The 17,499-nt window shown below is 52.0% G+C and overlaps 1 protein-coding gene across 6 annotated transcripts in view; it reads right to left on the reverse strand.

Annotated features, from left to right (window-relative positions):
- MAP2K5 (mitogen-activated protein kinase kinase 5) overlaps positions 1-17,499 on the reverse strand; it is a 271,177-nt gene that overhangs the window by 206,891 nt on the left and 46,787 nt on the right. For all 6 annotated transcript variants that reach the window (XM_060175660.1, XM_060175659.1, XM_060175661.1 and 3 more), the window contains 3 exons: positions 14,801-14,841; positions 13,800-13,867; positions 7,031-7,079 (listed from right to left, as the gene is read on the reverse strand). In XM_060175660.1, coding sequence (XP_060031643.1) covers positions 7,031-7,079; positions 13,800-13,867; positions 14,801-14,841 — 158 coding nt within the window. The remainder of the gene's footprint in view (positions 1-7,030; positions 7,080-13,799; positions 13,868-14,800; positions 14,842-17,499) is intronic.

Consider the following 17,499-nt stretch of genomic DNA (forward strand, 5'->3'; position numbering starts at 1 on the left):
CTGTCCAATTTATAAAGGGCAATACCAAGGGACAAAGTGATGGAAAGTTTAATGACAATTTGTTTGCCTGGGTCATTTCATTAAAGTTTGATAAAAGGTGTCAAAATGGAACGTTGTAACATAGCTCAGAAGGGTCAGGTCAGAGAAACGGAGAACAGCCCAGTGCCCGGCACCGCTGATAACAGCCCTGTGTGTCACCCCAGCCAAACTTAGGGAGACAGCACACGCGAATACACACACGCACACACATGCACGCACACACACACACACACGCACACACATGCACGCACACACACACACACGCACACACACATGTACACACATGCACACACACGCCCACGCAGTCTGTAAATATATCAGCCCCTGGAAACTCCTCAGGAGACCCTGGAGTTAACACGCATCAGCTGAGTGAGGCTGACAGTTTTCCAAGGGCCGAGAGAGTGGGAAACTGCAATGACAGGGCACGGAGTCACCTGATGTTGAGGGGAAGTGGCAAGTCGAGGCACATTAGAGAAACTTGGGGCCAGACCCGGAGTCACCTGATGTTGAGGGGAAGTGGCAAGTCGAGGCACATTAGAGAAACTTGGGGCCAGACCTCAGGACGCGTGGAGGGGAACAGACAAGCGGGGGACTCTTGGAGACTGGCGTCACTGTCATAATCTGCAGTCACAGCCGCACACGGTTTCCCGGGCTCTGTAGAATTAGTACACCGCAAATATTTTTCCGACTCTCTGTAAGCTCTTTTCATGTCTTCAGAGAGGCCACCGGATGACTGCTCAGCCGTGACACATGCAACCCACACCTCAAGCGTGCAAGTCCTGTGCCCTGACTGCTATCCACTCCCTCCGCTGAGGCCGCAAACACCATTTTGATTTGTTTTCCTGCATGGCAGCGAACTGGCTTAATGCCCACACAACCATGTTCCGGTGTTGTAAAGAACTCCCTACATAATTATTCACCAAATAACTTCTAGGCCAGTCAGACTACATTTGATACATTCTGTAATTTTCTATACACTGCCCCAGTTGCTTAAAAATTAACTGCCACCTTTATTCACTAAGTGGATTCAATAAAGGTGTTATTTTCCATATAGCTTAAGCTTGGGAAAAGCCGCAGTAAGCCCTTAAAAAAAAAAGAAAGAAAGAAAGAAAGAAAAAGAAAAATCAATTTCCAGGGAATTGCACTGCCTCGCATGGGCGGAAAACGGATGGAGTTTTTAATTCAATATCACCTGGAAAAAAAATAAGTTTGCTTTCAGACCGTTATGGTAAAGCTTTATATATTTTGCTCTGCTCTAAACTTCCACCAGTGGAACAAAGCGAGGTTCCATCTATCAAGGGAAATATTTTTTCTTCTCTGTATTTCTGAGGTTGAAGCTTCGGGGAACTGTGAAAATCAGGAGCTCACTGCCGGCCACAGAAACAGCTCCCTTTCCAAGCCACGCTGCCAGGCCTAAGAGAGCAAGCATGGGGAGATGTGCTAAGGCCAACTCCACAGCCAGTTCCAATGGCAGTGCCACTGGATGGGGCATCTGTTGTCAGATAATCACTAGACCCAGGGTCGCGGGAGGAATGGCAGAGAAGTCAGGGAACTTGGTAACCCTCTCCCTCCTTGAGGAAAATGCAGTTTTCACACCGCCTTTACAGTACTAATATGGGTGGGGTGGGGGAAGCTATATTTTAACTTGTGTAAATGTGGGGTAGAAAGCTGGAGAGGCAGCCCAGAAAAAGTCTCTTCTGCCTGAGGCTCTGAGGTCCCAGGTTCGATCACCAGCACCACCATCCGCCAGAGTTCAGCAGGGCTCTGGGCTCTTTCTCTCCCCACCCGTGTCTGTCTCTCCCTCTCCCCTTCCCACACAGACCCTAACCTCCCCTTACCTCCCATATATATGAATTAAAATAATAATAAAGCCACTATTCTAGGCCAGTGTGCAGACAAGCAACACATCAAGTAACTCAGTTGAAGCAGCTTAGTGACTCAGGGCCACTATTTTTTTTTTCTTTCCTGTCTTCAGGGTTATCGCTGGGGCTGGTGGCTACACTACAAATCCCCTGCTCCTGGAGGACATTTCCCCCCATTTTTTTGTTGCCCTTGTTATTGTTGTTATTATTGTCATTGCCGTTGTTGTTGGATAGGACCGAGATAAATTGAGAGAGGAAGGGAAAGATAGAGAGGAGTAGAGAAAGACCTGCAGACCTGCTTCACCGCTTGTGAAGCAACCCCCCCCCTACAGGTGGGGTGCCAGGGGCTCGAACCGGGATCTTTATGCTGGTCCTTGCGCTTCGCGCCATGTGCGCTTAACCTGCTGTGCTGCCACCCGGCTCAGGGCCACTGTGATCTGTGAACCTGAAGGCTGGGTGTGCCAATAACGTATTAGTGCCTGGGGAGAAAGCTCAGCCTAAGAGGACAGGAACTGCATGCCTATGGCCCCAAGTTCAACCCCCGGCACCAGCATATTCCCAAGTGAGGCAGTGTGTCTGTCTGTCTGTCTGTCTGTGTCTCTCAAAAATAATCTTTTAAAACTGTTATACATGAAAAACTAGTATGGGGCAGTGTCTGCTGTGAGGTGTTCATGCTCCTTGAGGTGGCTGGTCTACACGGCCAGCCTCGCTCACACCAGGAACCAGCCCAGCAGCTGCGCCCTTGTCAAGTACCCAAGTAAATTTCTAGGGGGAAGAACGGTCACGAACTCAAAATCACAGGAGGCAGGGGGGGCAGGGACAGAGCCTCTCAACCCCAAGGGTCTCCCCTCAGCCTCCAGCGGGGGCTCCAGGTGGCAGAGCAGGGAGAGCTCAGTGCTGAGGGGCTTGGCTGGGGGGGGGGGGCCAGGCTGGGCTATAAACATTTTGAGATTTCTCTTTCTCTCTCTCTGCTCAAAATAGGTTAACACAATTGATCTGAACAAGACAAAAAAAAAAAAAAAAAGGAGGACCAACAGTTAACATTTTCATCCTTCTAGTTAAGATTGCTCGTTCATTTAGCTTCTCTGAATCAAATACAGGAACAGTGCTTGCTACGATACAACAGTGGGGTTTTTAAGCCTCGAGGTGCATGTGAGCATAATTAGGACCAAGTATTTATATTCTTAAAAAACAATTCTCCTATGTTTTAAGGTCAGGTAAGACCAATTTGCCTGAGCCCTATAACTAGTCGGAAACAACTAGCCTTCTAGCTGACTGCTTCATCTATTCCAAGACAGAACCAGAGCTGTGTTCAGCTCCGGCATAAGACAGTGGCCGGGGATCGAACCCGCAGCCTCTGGGGCCTCAGGCCTGCATGCTGGTGCTCTACCAGGCTGAGCTATCTCCCTGGCCCTGGTTTTTGTTTTTAAGAAGAGTCAAGTTTTTAAAAAAATGTGTCATCCTTCAGATTAAAAAATAAGGGTGATGAAGTGGAGTTTGTAGTCAACAGAGACGTTGAGCGATTTTAAAATTAACTCGGGCTGCTTGTCTGGACCAACAACCAAAAGCAAGTGAAAGAGGAAGGACCGCAGAGACGCAGGAGGAAGAAGCAGAGCCAGCGGAGTGACAGTCACCACTGCCAGAGATCGGCAGGTGCGCGGCTCTGGCCCTGAGGGGGCGCTGGGAGGGGGTAGGCGGGCACCCGCCCTGGGCAGAGTCTGGGCTTCCTCCCCGGGCGTGGTCTGAGGTGAGCTGGAAGAATCTGAAGGTTCTGTCCGCTGCCGCTGGCGAGACACGCGCCGTTCTCTGCTCTGAGCCCGCTCCCAGGCAGTCCCACCGCCTGGGCCCTAGGTCACAGGGGATATGTCCGGGGACCGGCACGAGGACCTTCTTTGTCCTCAGGTTCTGAAGTCCACACTCTAGCGTGCACTCAGTTCTATGTCAGGCAGCTGCTTTGCTCCACGCCCCGTTTTGCTAAATGCGAAGAGAAGCATTTCTAAAAGTGCTTGAGGGTCTCGGAGTGGCAGACACAGCCCCAGGGGGCCTGTGAGGCCTCTGCAGGTCGACATGTTCGTTCTGGGAGTGAGGAGATGGCACCCCCTTCCACAGGGCCTAGAGAGCAGGGTGCAGTGGGGAAGGCATCCCTGCCAACGGCAGCAGACAGAGTCACACACCCCTGGGATGCTCATGTCCTTCCTTCCTCCCTCCCTCCCTTCCTTCCTTCCTTCCTTTCCTCCAGGATTATCGCTGGGGCTCGGTGTCCACACTACAAATCCACTGCTCCATCCCCCCCCCCATTTTACTGGATAGAAATCAAGAGAAAGGGACAGAAAGGGACAAAAAGAAATCAAGAGGAAGGGGGGAGACGGAGAAGAAGAGAGAGAGAGAGATACCTGCAGACCTGCTTCACCACTTGTGAAGCTTTCCCCCTGCAGGTGGGGAGCGGGGGCTCGAACCCGGATCTTCGCACGGGTCCTCTCGCATTGCGCTGTGGCCGTGCGCTTTCTCAGAGTGCTGGGGTGACCCACGAGGCCTATTCCACACGGCGCCACAACAACGGCCGATGGCAAAGAGGAGATCAGCGAGACTGATCTTCAGGCTCGATAAAAACGCGCCAGGAACATCCTGTGATGCTGGCTTTTCTTTTTAAAGCTGGGAAGGAGGTAGGGCAGGAGAACAGTGTGATGAAATGAGTCACCTTTTGAAAAGTCCCTGACTGACTGCCCGGACCATGAATGAAATTAACGGGGGCGGGGGCGGGACTCGATTACAGGTCAGTTAAGGAACCCATTCTGTCTGTGTTTACCATGCGGCAGAAGGCTCGGCACCCCTGGCTTCCGAATCATTCAAATAAAATTCTCAATGAATCCTGATTTGATACGGAAGGCTGTGGCTGCCACCGGCCCGCCCCCAGACCTTTGCTTCCCCAATCGAAGCCGTAATGGTTTCAGAGAGCAGTCACACTTCATGAGCAGACAATTGGACAGATTTAGCAAATCCCACTGTACAGAGCGGAGACTAATCGGGAAACACAAGCCGGTCAAACGTTTCTTATCAACTGCTGACACTGTATCAATGTGGAGTCGATCGGTGGCATTTACTCTGAGTGACAGAGAAGAAATAAATATTTATATCACATAACCTGTATCAATGAGCCCCGGCAGAAAGCTATTTCTGGCCTGTCAATATTTGATTATCTTGAAGAATCATGTCCCTTTCTCTTAATGATTAATATGAATTCCGTATTCAATCTAAATGGAGGGGGGGTGGCCAGTGGGAGGGCAAGTCGTTATTAATGCTTGAGAGCATAAACCACTAAAATAAAACGTGAGCGTGTCAAAGTATCGTGAAGTGTGACTTCCATCCTCCCGAGCCGTGCGTGTACAGGCCTGGGCTCTGTGGCCACGGGAAGGGTGGCCGGTCCCTGTCTGCAGTGCTAGCCGGCTGACCCGTAGTTACCCCACGCATCAAGGGTGGGGCGGCTTCCTGTGGGCTGCTCTGGCTGGTTCCGTGGACAGAAGTAAGCAGAATCAAGGCAAAGCCTTGAAAGAAAATAGAGGAGTCGTGTTCAGGTCCTTCCAGGACCAGGGGCTTGAACCTGAGTCCTGTGCACTACAATGTGAGCGCTTAACCAACTGCGCCACAGCCTAGCCCCTCATTCTCCCTCTAGAGCTTCCCCCACCCCAATTAATTCCTCTGTCCTGTCAAATTAAAAAAGAAAGAAGGGAGGGAGGAAGGAAGGGAGAAAGAAAGACAGAAAGAAAGACAGAAAGAAAGAAGAAAATAGAAAGAAAAAATGGCTTCTGGGACTGGTGGATTCATAGCCCCAGCGAGAACCCTGGCGGCTATAAAATAAGTCAATAAATAAATATAAAAAAGAATCCCCATACTCAGAGTGACAGAATGTCAGCACCTGACAAACCAGTCTCTTCTGCCCTGTGTCCAGGGCGCTCCAGGTAAGCGGGCTCCCACTACCCGCAGCCCGGCAGAGGCACGCACAGCGGCCGAAGCAGCCCCCATGCAGGTGATGCTGGAGGGCAGCCGTGAGGCCCCAGCTTTGTCTTCCTGACACACAGGCCGGGGACCGAGGACCCCGGACAGGAGAGAGGATGTGCGGACACTGAATAGGCATCTGAGATAATTAAGACCTCAGCCTTCGAGCTGAGGACGGGAAGTGAACAGCAGTTAAGAAAATCAATAAGAGTCTTTTATTTGCGGTGACACAGATGTCTCAGTCAATAGCGCCTAATAGGCAGGCCTGATGGCCGGGCACAGGCAGGCGACAGAGTGCCCGGCCACGGCAGGCATCAGAGGTGGCCAGGACGGAGCCCAGAGAGGAGGGTTCACGGGCCCCAGGGCCAGCATGTGCCTCACCGGATGGGCTGGATCAACCAGCTTCAAGATGGCCAGGCCACCGGGCCAGGCAACGGCTCCCGAATGTTCCAGAAAGAGTCGGTGCCAGAGGTCTGCCACCCGCCACACACACACACACAGACACAGACACACAAAGACATGGACACAAATATACACAGACCACACACACACACACAGAGACAGACACACACATACAAAGACACACACACAGAGAGACAGACACACACACAAAGACACACACACACAGAGACAGACACACACACAAAGACAGAGGCACACAAAGACACAGACACACACAGAGACAGACACACACACATAGAGACACAGACACGCAGAGAGACAGAGACACACAAAGACACACACACAGAGACAGACACACACACAAAGACAGAGGCACATAAAGACACAGGCACACACAGAGACAGACACACACAGAGACACAGACACGCAGAGAGACAGAGACACACAGACAGATGCGCACGGAGAGAGAGACACAGAGAGGCAGAGACACAGATACATGTACACACAGAGACATGCGCACACACAGACGGGAAGACACACACCGAGACACACAGACACACAGACACACACACCAGTGCCGGCTCAGGACGCGAGGAGGAGGGAGGGAGGGAGGAGGAGAAAGGAGCCATGCTTGTTTCCCCTTTCTCTCTCCAGGGCTGCTGAAGGACAGTCACCCCAGGACTCTCAGGGACCCCCGGGGGCTGGGCCCAGTGCACCTCAACAGGGAGACCTACCTGGCCATTGGCTAGTATCTTCTTCAGCTCGGCAGAGGACTTCTTCAAGCTGCAAAGGAAAAGGCCCTTGTTAGAGCAGGAATATCAGAGAACACAGTTTTGTGTGGGAGGCAGAGGGAACCATGTTCCTTGGCTTTCTCGTTCTATTCACTCACTTCTCTTTAAAAATAGCTGGTTGGTAAAAAAAAAAAAAATAGATAGATAGATAGATAGATAGATGATCGGGGCCTGGTGAGTGCACATGTCACCATGTACAAGAACTACGGTTCGAACCCCTGTCCCCACCTGCAGGGGGAAGCTTTGCGAATGGTGAAGCAGAGCTGCAGGTGTCTCTCTGTCTTATTCTTCTCTATCTCCCCCTACCCTCTAGGTTTCTGACTGTCTCTATCCAACAAATAAATAAAGATAATAAAAAAATTAAAAATAGGGGGTCAACGGCAAAGGTATTAATAAGGAAACTACAAACCATTAATGATCTGAAGCAAGGCAGGGCCCTCCACTCAAAAAGAAATTACATTATATTTTTCCTACTCTCTTTTGCAGTGGGGGGGGGGAGGGAAGAGAGAGGGGAGAGAGAGAGGGAGGGAGAGAGAGAGACCATAACACCAGAGCTTCCTCTGTTGCCCTGATTCCCCCCATGTGGTGCTGGGACTCATACTTGGACCGCACGCGAGTCCCTCAAGTTAGGACTATTTTAGGCACTACTTCAGTGACCTTTCTCCTGGCTATTAGTTCTGCTGCCTCTGGGTGGCCATTCTGTCGCTGCTGCTGTCATCTGCCAACTGATCCGAGTCCTTCTGGACTGTGTGCAGCAAGCAAAGATCTGGGGGCTCGAAAAGCTCCAACGGGCAGACAGCCGCGGTCCCGCTCTGACTACCGTCAAGAGCCTCCGCCCAGCCTCCTGGCTGTGGCCACGCCTCCTGGGCCTCGCTAGCTAGGAGAGAGACCGCGGAAGCGGAGTGTGTGTGTGGAGCTGGGACTTGCACGCCAGCCCCTTGGGCTTTATGCTACACTGGCCTCCTCTGTGTGAGTGAGTGATCTGGGAGCGTGGCCTCCACCCTCACCCCAAGACCAGTAGCTCCTTGAGTGCAGGCCACCTCCCACTCACCCCCACCCCCAGGTCACGTTCCCACCTTGCTGAGTGTCCCACACATGTTGCCGCTGTTCTGGGTGTTTACGTGGTGGTCACACAGACACAAAGGTTCCTGTGTCACGACCGAGTGAGGACAGAATACAGATGCAAAGATTTTTCTCCCTCATTCACCAGAGCACTGCTCTGGCCTCTGGTGGTGCGGGGCACTGACCTGGGACTTGGGAGTCCTGAATCAAAGTCTTTCTGCATAACCACAATGCTGTCTCCCCCAGCCAGTGAGTTATACTGGAGAAAACAGCTCGGGCTCCAAGTGTTCCTGGCCCCATCTCACCGCTGCATAACCACTGTAATAGCTGCTACCGCCCTCACCCAGCGCTCATCACTTCACAGCAGACGTACGCCCCTTTCTATGATTATTTACTATTGGATAGAGACAGAGATTGTGAGGCAAAGGGAGGCACAGAGAGAGAGAGAGAGAGAGAGAGAGAGAGAGAGAGACCTGCAACCCTGCCTTACCACTCCTGAAGCTTTCCCCCTACAGGTGGGGACCAGGAGGGTTGAACCCAGGTCCTCGCACACTGTAATGTGTGTGTTTAACCAGGTGTACCGCCGCCTGGCCCATTCTATTTTCTAAATATTGACTTTTAAAAAAAAGAATCAGTGGGGGGGCAGAGAAGAGTGACAGATGAGAGGGAGAGGGAGAGGGGAAGGGAGAGGGAGAGAGAAAGGGAGAGGTGAGAGGGAGAGGGAGAGGGAGAGGGGAAGGGAGAGGGAGAGGGAGAGGGAGAGGAGAGGAGAGGAGAGGGAGAGGAAGAGGGGAGGGAGAGGGAGAAGGAGAAGGAGAGAGAGAGGGAGAAGGAGAGGGAGAAGGAGACAGAGAGGGAGGAGAGGGAGGGGAGAGGGGAAGGGAGAGGGAGAAGGAGAGGGAGAAGGAGAGGGAGAGGGGAGGGGGAGGGAGAGGGAGGAGGGAGAGGAGGAGGGGGAAGGGGGAGGGAGAGGGAGGGGGAGAGGGGAAGGGAGAGGGAGAAGGAGAGGGAGGAGAGGGAGAAGGAGGGGGAGGGGGAGGGAGAGGGGGAGGGAGAGGGAGAAGGAGGGGGAGGGGGAGGGTAGAGGGGAGGGGGAGGGAGAGGGAGGGAGGGGAGAGGGGAAGGGAGAAGGCGAGGGCGAGAGGGAGGGTGAGGCTGAGACCAGAGCACTGCTTGGCTTTTCCCTAAGGTGGAGCTGGGGAGTGAACCTGGGGCCTCTGGCACCCCCACTGTGCTGTCTCCCCAGGCCCTAATTACTCCTGAAATGGCTGTCAGGACGGAACCCTCTGTGGGACCTTGGCCTTCACTCTGCTCATCAGTTTAGACCTGGACTTACACACTGTCCTCCAAGTCGAGGACCCAGGCGCCAAAGTGGCAGCAAAGAAGTCTGTCAGGTGTGAGTGTGTGTGTGTGTGTGTGTGCACGCGTGTCAGGGCTTCCTCAGCCGCTCCTGTTGCCTGGGTGATCACAAACGGTGCTGCTGTGAGCACTGCTGTGCGCCCAGGTCTCTCTGGGTGAGTGCTTGTTTGCCCTGGGTCAGTGCCCAGGAGAGGAACTGCAGGCTCACGGTGCAGGTCCATTTCTAGATTCTGACGGATCTCCAGACGGTTTCCCACAGAGGCTGGGCCAACTCCCCGCCGCAGGCAGTGTGGGGCGTCCGTTTCCCGCGGCCTGGGCTTTCTGTCCTTTCTCAGGTGTGAACTCATCTCTTTTGCCACAGTGTGCTCAGAACTCAAAGGCATCGTGTTGAGTGAGACAAGCCAGGAAGAGAAAGACCAACATGGAGTGATGGCAGTTACAGGTGGGGTCTAAGAACAGAGAGCAGGAAGAAAGAACGTCGGTGCTGGCTGGGGAGATGGGGAGAAAGCACGGTCATTCTGAAGAAAGAAAGGAAGGAAGGAAGGAAGGAAGGAAGGAAGGAAGGAAGGAAGGAAGGAAGGAAGGAAGGAAGAAAGAACAGACCTCCATGCCTGAGGCTCCAGTGACCGAGACTCAATCCCCAGCACCACTATCAGCTAGCGCTGAAAAGGGCTCTGATTAAAATAAGGAAGGAAGGAAGGAAGGAAGGAAGGAAGGAAGGAAGGAAGGAAGGAAGGAAGGAAGGAAGGAAGGAAGGAAGGAAGGAAGAAAGAACAGACCTCCATGCCTGAGGCTCCAGTGACCGAGACTCAATCCCCAGCACCACTATCAGCTAGCGCTGAAAAGGGCTCTGATTAAAATAAGGAAGGAAGGAAGGAAGGAAGGAAGGAAGGAAGGAAGGAAGGAAGGAAGGAAGGAAGGAAGGAAGGAAGGAAGAAGTGAAAACATAAAGTTAAACTTGCACTGGGTGTGGTGCACTGCCCCAAAGCAAAGAACTCTGGGGAAGGAGGGAGAGGGGCAGGGTGAAGGACAGTAGGGTCCTGGGGTGTCTCTCGAACACCAAGCAAGGGGAGATGAGGCTGTGCCTATGTGTAAAGACTAGACTAGCGGGAGTCGGGCGGCAGCGCAGCGGGTTAAGCGCAGGTGGCGCACAGCGCGAGGACCTGCTCGAGCCCCCGGCTCCCCACCTGCAGGGGCGTCGCTTCCCAGGCGGTGAAGCAGGTCTGCAGGTGTCTGTCTCTCTCTCCTCCTCTCTGTCTTCCCCTTCTCTCTCCATTTCTCTCTGTCCTAGCCAACAACGACAACATCAACAACAATAACTATAACAACAATAAAACAACAAGGGCAGTAAAAAGGCAGTAAATAAATAAATATAAAAAAAAAATAAAATAGACTAGATTATCAGCCATTATTAATAAAATGGGTGGTAAATAAAAAATGAAAGAGAAAAGAAACGCAGGGCTAGGCAGTGGCGCGCCTGGTTACACACTCGCATTACAATGCACTGGGATCCGGGTTCAAGCCCCTGCAGGGGCACAGCTTCAGGAGTGGTGAAGCTGGGCTGCAGGTCTCTCTCTCCTTCTCTGTCTCCTCCTCCCTCCCTCTCAATTTCTCTCTGTCTCTATCCAGTAATAAATAATTTTTTTAAAAAAAAAAAAAGAATTTTGTAAAATGTGAGTGAGCCTCAAAAATAAGCAGCTGCCTAAACTCAGGTCAGGCGTGTGCCTGATGTGACCACAGTGACTGGATCCTGTGACCACTGGTCATATTCCTGATGATGGAAACTGAGGGGCAGACGGGGCCCCGAGTCTGTCTGTCTGTCTGTCTGTCTGACTGTCTGTCTCTCACACAGACACGTTCCTGCCAGGGAAAGGTTGAGAGTCTTTTTCACCCCCAGACGAGTCTCAGCTGGAAAGCTGCAATTATTCTCAAGGTGGCCACATAAGCGGGCAGTGTTTCTGCAGGGATATCCCATTCCGCCACGAGACTTGAAATAATAACGTTTTCGATTCGTTGCATTTACAAAACACCTCTTGTCCGGGAAGCACCATGTGACTGTCGGACACGGCTCCATCAATCTTCCCAACACCGGGGGTGGGCTGGGGGGGGGAGGCGCTCGAGCCGGCCTGGCTTTTGGAGAAGAGCAAGGCAGGGTCCTTGGGGGGCAGGGGGGTGGGATTTGAACCTGGTTCTGGCCTGGTTCTGGCCGAGGAGCCCCGTGTGGGCTTGAGGCTGTCAAGCTCGGGCTAACACACTGTCCCGCCCTCCTGCCCGCCCACCAGGGACCAGGCCAGCCTCCTTCTGCACCCTGGCGGCCTCCTCAGGTTGATCTGTGAGGCCAGCAGCTGCAGGGATTCAGAAAGCACGGGGATCAGCATCGTCAGATCAGCATCGTCAGTGCCGGATGCCAAGCAGCACTCGCCTGTGCGTGGCGACGTCTCGCTCACGCGGGACACTTCTTCCCTGGCCTTGCTTTGGCCCCTTCCTTCCTTCCTTCCTTCCTTCCTTCCTTCCTTCCTTCCTTCCTTCCTTCCTTCCTTCCTTCCTCCCTCCCTCCCTCCCTCCCTCCCTTCCTTTTTTTTTTCCCCTTAGGGGAGAAGAAGGGCAGAGACATCACAGTGCTGGGCAGCCGTGCACAGTGCTCCTTGGTGCTGGACTGACAGGAGGAGGGTGGAAGGTGGTTCAGCAGGTACAGTAGTCCATGTCTTTCCCTGCATGGGGTACTGGGCTCAAGCCCCGGCACCGCATGTGAGCACCATGGATGACACCAGGGGAAGATCCTTGGATGACGGAGCCATGCTCTTAATGCCTCTCCCTCTCCATCTTTCCCAAGCCCCTCAAAATAATTTGGGGCATTGTACTCAGTGGTTCGTTCCCTGGGGCATGGCATGTACCTGGCCAGCCCTGCCACCGCATGGTAGTGCTGGGGCACCAGGGGTGGCTCTGGTGCTATAAAGTCTCTCCCTGCCTCCTTGCCTCACTCTGAGAATAGTGAAATCAAACATTTGCAAGGCCCTGTCCTGTTTAAAAACACACACTCACACTGGAGGGGAGAAAGGATTAGGCCTCTAGAGCCTAAACTACCATTACAGGAACACAGGCGCTGGCAGGCCAGTTCCAGAGACTCAAACAGACCCGCAAATTCAGGGGGGTGGCCGGGGCTACAGGGCCCAGGCAGGCTGACGGGGGGCCTTTGGGCCTCAGCAGCTGGGTGAGTGAGGGAGGGAGCACTGGAGGACACAGGAAGAGAGAGAGAGAGAGAGAGAGAGAGAGAGAGTGTGTGTGTGTGTGTGTGTGTGTGTGTGTGTGTGTGTGTGTGTGTGTGAAGGACCGGCACCTGGAAGAGGGGCAGCCCCTGCTCTGAGGACTGCTCCAAGGCCTTGTGAGTGGACACTAACGGAGGGCAGATCTCAGCTCTGGGGCCAGAAGACAGCTCACTGGGTGGAGTGCAGGGCTGACTATGCGTGAGGCCCTGGGTTCAAGCCCTGGCCTTGAAGTACCCGGGCACCAGGTGGGGAGGAGGGCTCCACGGGTGGTGAGGCAGCGCTGTGGTGTCTCCGCTCTCCCTCTAGTCAGCCTGGGGTTAGTGGGATATCTGAACGCAAGGCGGTAAGAGGGGGTGGAGGGGCAGGGAGGGAAACAGACCCCACGTGCAGGGGGAGCTTCACAAGGGGCACAGCCCTCTCCCTTTCTGTCTCCCTCTGGATTTCTCTCTGCTTCCATTCAGTAAATAAATAAATAAATAAATAAATAAATAAATAAATAAATAAAAAGAGGAGACAGAGAAGACCAAGGAGGAAGAAAATAGAGGCCCATGGGAGGGACTGGGTATCGTTGGCCTGGTTGAGCACACGCTACAGGGCGCAAGGACCCTGTGAGAGCCCTCAGGCCCCACCTGCAGGGGAAGCTTCATGAGCAGTGAGGCAGGGCTGCAGGTGTCTCTGTCTCTCTCCCTCTCTATCTCCCTCTCCCCTCTCAATTTCTCTCTGTCCTGCCTAGTAAAAACACAAACGGAAAAAAAAAAAAATAGCCTCCGGGAGTAGTGGGTTCTTAGTACAGTCACTGAGCCCCAGCACTAACCCTGGGGACAACAAAAAGTGAACCCTGAGGGGGGGGCGGGGAAGGGAGAGAAGGAAGGGAACATTAGCACAGCTTAGGAAGCTTCCCCTGGTCCCACTCAAACCCCGATCCTCACGCAGAGGAGGAAAGAACTGTCGCCCCCCCACCAAGCCCCTGCCCCACCCCCAACTGGGTCTCAGGACCGTGACTCAGTTTACCGGTATGTGCTCACCTATTGCTTGGAAGAGAGTCGGAGGCCGCAGGGCTGCTGTGCTGAGGGGCTCCAGCCCGGGTGTTCACCTAGGAGAAACGGTTCTAGTGGGGGGGGGCGTGTTCTGGGGGGCGGCTCCCCATTAGCCCGGAGCCCCACCCCAGCCCCCAGAGTCCTCCCTGCACTCTGAAGGTTAATTAGCTTGCTGCCAGCTTACTCAGTGTCTAGCTAACAGGGTCAGAACACCCTCCTGTTACGTAAGACCCCCCCCCCACTCTCATTTCTACTCGAGGGCTTCACAGAGTGCTTAAAAAGAGAGAGAAATGGGGCAATTTCGGGTGACTGGATCTGGAACATTCCATTCTAGACCCAACCACTGGCGTCCCTGTTCTGCATTGTCCCGACACACGGCAATGGTGTTTCCCACAAGGACCTTAAGAGCACACCCAGGGGTTCAGGGAACCTGGAGCTCTCCCCTTTCCTGCTCCAAGCCCTGGCCACCCCCTGTGGAATCTCTGGGACTCACTGCAAAGGAGGGGAGGGGCAGGAATTAATTACCAGATGCAAGCATCTGATACGACCATGAGCTGTTTCTCCTCGATTTTCTGCCTTGAGCAGAAATTCAGAATTCCAAATACACAGAACAATGAAAAGACATTAAAAAGATATATGTTTCCAGCATAAATATGTCCCAAAAAGGGGGTGGGTATTCCGTGTGCAATAAGCTTCTGTGCTTAATTAATCACAGAGATGAAGTCTCTAATTTTGGCTCAAATAAACCTCTGCACTCCCAGGACCCAGCTTGTCCTGAAGAACCAGACTGGAAAAGCAACTTCGAAGGGGAGGAGCTGAGGAGCTCACACTACAGACAACCCCCCTCAACCTCCCATCTGGAAAAAAAAAAAAAAAAGAGATGGCTTGTCAGAGCTGGAGAAAGTGCGGTTTTATTTGACATTTCAATAAGTGGAACACAGCATTACAAATCCATCTAACTTTGCCGAAACAATTATTGAAATTCGTACCTTCAGGCCATGTATGTTCCGTTCCCCAGGAGGCTTGCAAGCTGAAACAGTAATTGACTAAATTGTGGAACACATCAGGGCCATTTACAAATTTGCTCAAAATGAATCGTTTAAAAAGAAATGAGGGTGACACCAAAATTAGCGGAGAGAAATGATTGAGATGCAGCTCCTAGGACCCAAAGTGGGAATTATCAACCGGGCTTTTTTTTTTCTTTCCTAACTTGCAGGGTTGAGCATTTATAAATGCAAAGAGCTTTCTTGCTTCCACCTCACAGCAATTCTGATTTCTGCTTAAAACGTGAAAAAAAAAAAAAAAAAAAGGGAACTAAAATGATTCGATTCCTTCCATGATTCAAATTTCTGCAGTCTGCCCCTACTCCATTACACGGTGTCTCTCCTGCTGTTTAAGCCACTTTGAAAGCAGCAAAGGCCTGGGAGGTGAGGGCCATGGGGGAAGACTGCTGGAGGAGGTCTGAGGCTGGGATATTCCGGACCCAGTCCCGGCTGGCACCGCGGGAAGAAGCGGAATTGCTTAAACACAGAGACAGCACGAATCTCACTGCATCTCTTGGCAACCTTGACGTCTGCAGACACTGACATGAGCAGACAAGGCCGGGAACACTGGGAAACTCCTGGCACTTGCTGAAGTCAGGGGGTAGGGTGTTGTTCCCAGTTAAGCAGATGCCTCTTCCCCTGAAACTCAAAACATGAAAGCCTTCCACCCCTCCCAGCCCCCACCCCCATCTCGGGCTTGTTTCTGTCTGAAAACTAAAGTGCCTTCCATATTGTATGTGAAGGGGCCATCAATTTTGATTGATTGTTTGGGGAAGGATGAGTCTGATTCTTTTTCCTTGCTCTTCTCTCAGACGTGCATACATTCTCCCTTTGCTTCTGATAACAAGAAACAGCTGCTTAATAAGAAGAAAGGATGGCTGATAATTACAAAGCATGTCAGTTGCTTGAATTTCGTGTATCTCACATAGATTCGAACACATCTAGCATGTTATTTCCTTGTGAATACGTCTAAGCCTTAATGAAACACTGCTATCTGATTGTCGCAAGCACATTAAGATGAATGGTCCAGACCTTCTTCCCCTGTAGTGTAAATTAACTTTCTGAACAAACCGACAGTCAGATACATTTGGCGCTCAGTCCTCAAGGGGCTGGCTGGTAGTGCTTCCTAAGATGACACTTCCAAGTCCATCCATTCAACTGGCTGGAACCTCTCACAAACTTCATTTAAACCAGGAATCAGAGAAAGGTCATTTGTCTCACCTGAATGTCTGCTTGACTCTTCACTGGTTTCTTGAATCGTTCTGGATAGAAACCTAAACAAAACTCCAAAATCTCACTAACCTCCCAGTTCCTCTAACACTGCTGCACTGGCATTCCTACCTATTTTTTTCAAATTTTTAAAAATATATTTGTTTAGACTTCCTGCTTCTTCCCACAGGAAGACGCCTATTTTCATCTGCTCTATTTCTACCTTTAGGTTCCTGTTTATTAAACAAAATTGTCTTGTTTCTATCTTACCACCTTTCAGCCACCAAGCTGCAGACACTACCATGACACCATCCTGACTTTACAGGTGCGTCCCAGAACCCCACCTCCCCAGAGCCCTGCCCCACTAGGGAAAGACAGAAACAGGTTGGGGGGATGGATCCACCTGCCTACACCCATGTCCAGTGGAGAAGGAATGACAGAAGCCAGAACTCCCACCTTCTGCATCCCAAAAAAGAATTTTGGTCCATGCTCCCAGAGGGATAGAGAACAGGGAAGCTTCCAATGCAGGGGATGGGACACGGAACTCTGGTGGTGGGACCCGTGTGGAACTGTACCCCTCTTATCTTCCAATCTTGTTAATCATTATTAAACCACTTGTAAAAAAACTCTAAAAGAAATTTGCAATGTACTTTTTATTCTATTTATTTAGAGAGGCAGCACAGCAGAGTACCACTCTGGCATAGATGATGTGGGGACCCCACTTGGAGTGCCGCGGGTCTGAGTCCAGTGCTCCGTGCACAGCCCCGTCCCAGGCTGCACTCTTACTCATTTGGACCATCTCTGCTGACTAGTGAGAGCACTTAGCTGTAAGCTGACTGCTGCCCGGGCTGAGGAGACAACATGCTGTTAGGACAGGACAGCTTTCTCCTATCCCTCTGAGAGCAGATTCTTCGAGGCCAGAGGTCTGACCATGGACTAGGACCGGAGGGCCTCCAGGCAACCAGAGAGGCCTAGGAAGGAAGTACACCCCACCTGGCTAAGCCCAAACTGTTTAAACTTGCACAGTCTCAAACATCTACATAAAGGAGAGACAGGAAAAAAATAAAGAGCTGTTGAGTAGCATGCAAAAAAAAAAAAAAAAAACAGAGATAGGGAAACTGAAACTAAATCTCATCTTAAAAAAAAAAACAACTAAGGGGCCGGGCGGTAGCGCAGCGGGTTAAGCGCACGTGGCGCAAAGCGCAAGGACCAGAGTAAGGATCCACGTTCGCGTCCCCGGCTCCCCACCTGCAGGGGAGTCGCTTCACAGGCGGTGAAGCAGGTCTGCAGGTGTCTGTCTTTCTCTCCCACCCCCCACCCGTCTTCCCCTCCTCTCTCCATTTCTCTCTGTCCTGTCCAACTACGACAGCAGTAACCACGACAATAATAACAACAACAAACAATAAAAACACAGAGGGTGCAGGCTGAGCCCCAAC

Source organism: Erinaceus europaeus, chromosome 16 (genome assembly GCF_950295315.1).
Source record: "Erinaceus europaeus chromosome 16, mEriEur2.1, whole genome shotgun sequence".
NCBI classification, from domain to species: Eukaryota; Metazoa; Chordata; class Mammalia; order Eulipotyphla; family Erinaceidae; genus Erinaceus; species Erinaceus europaeus.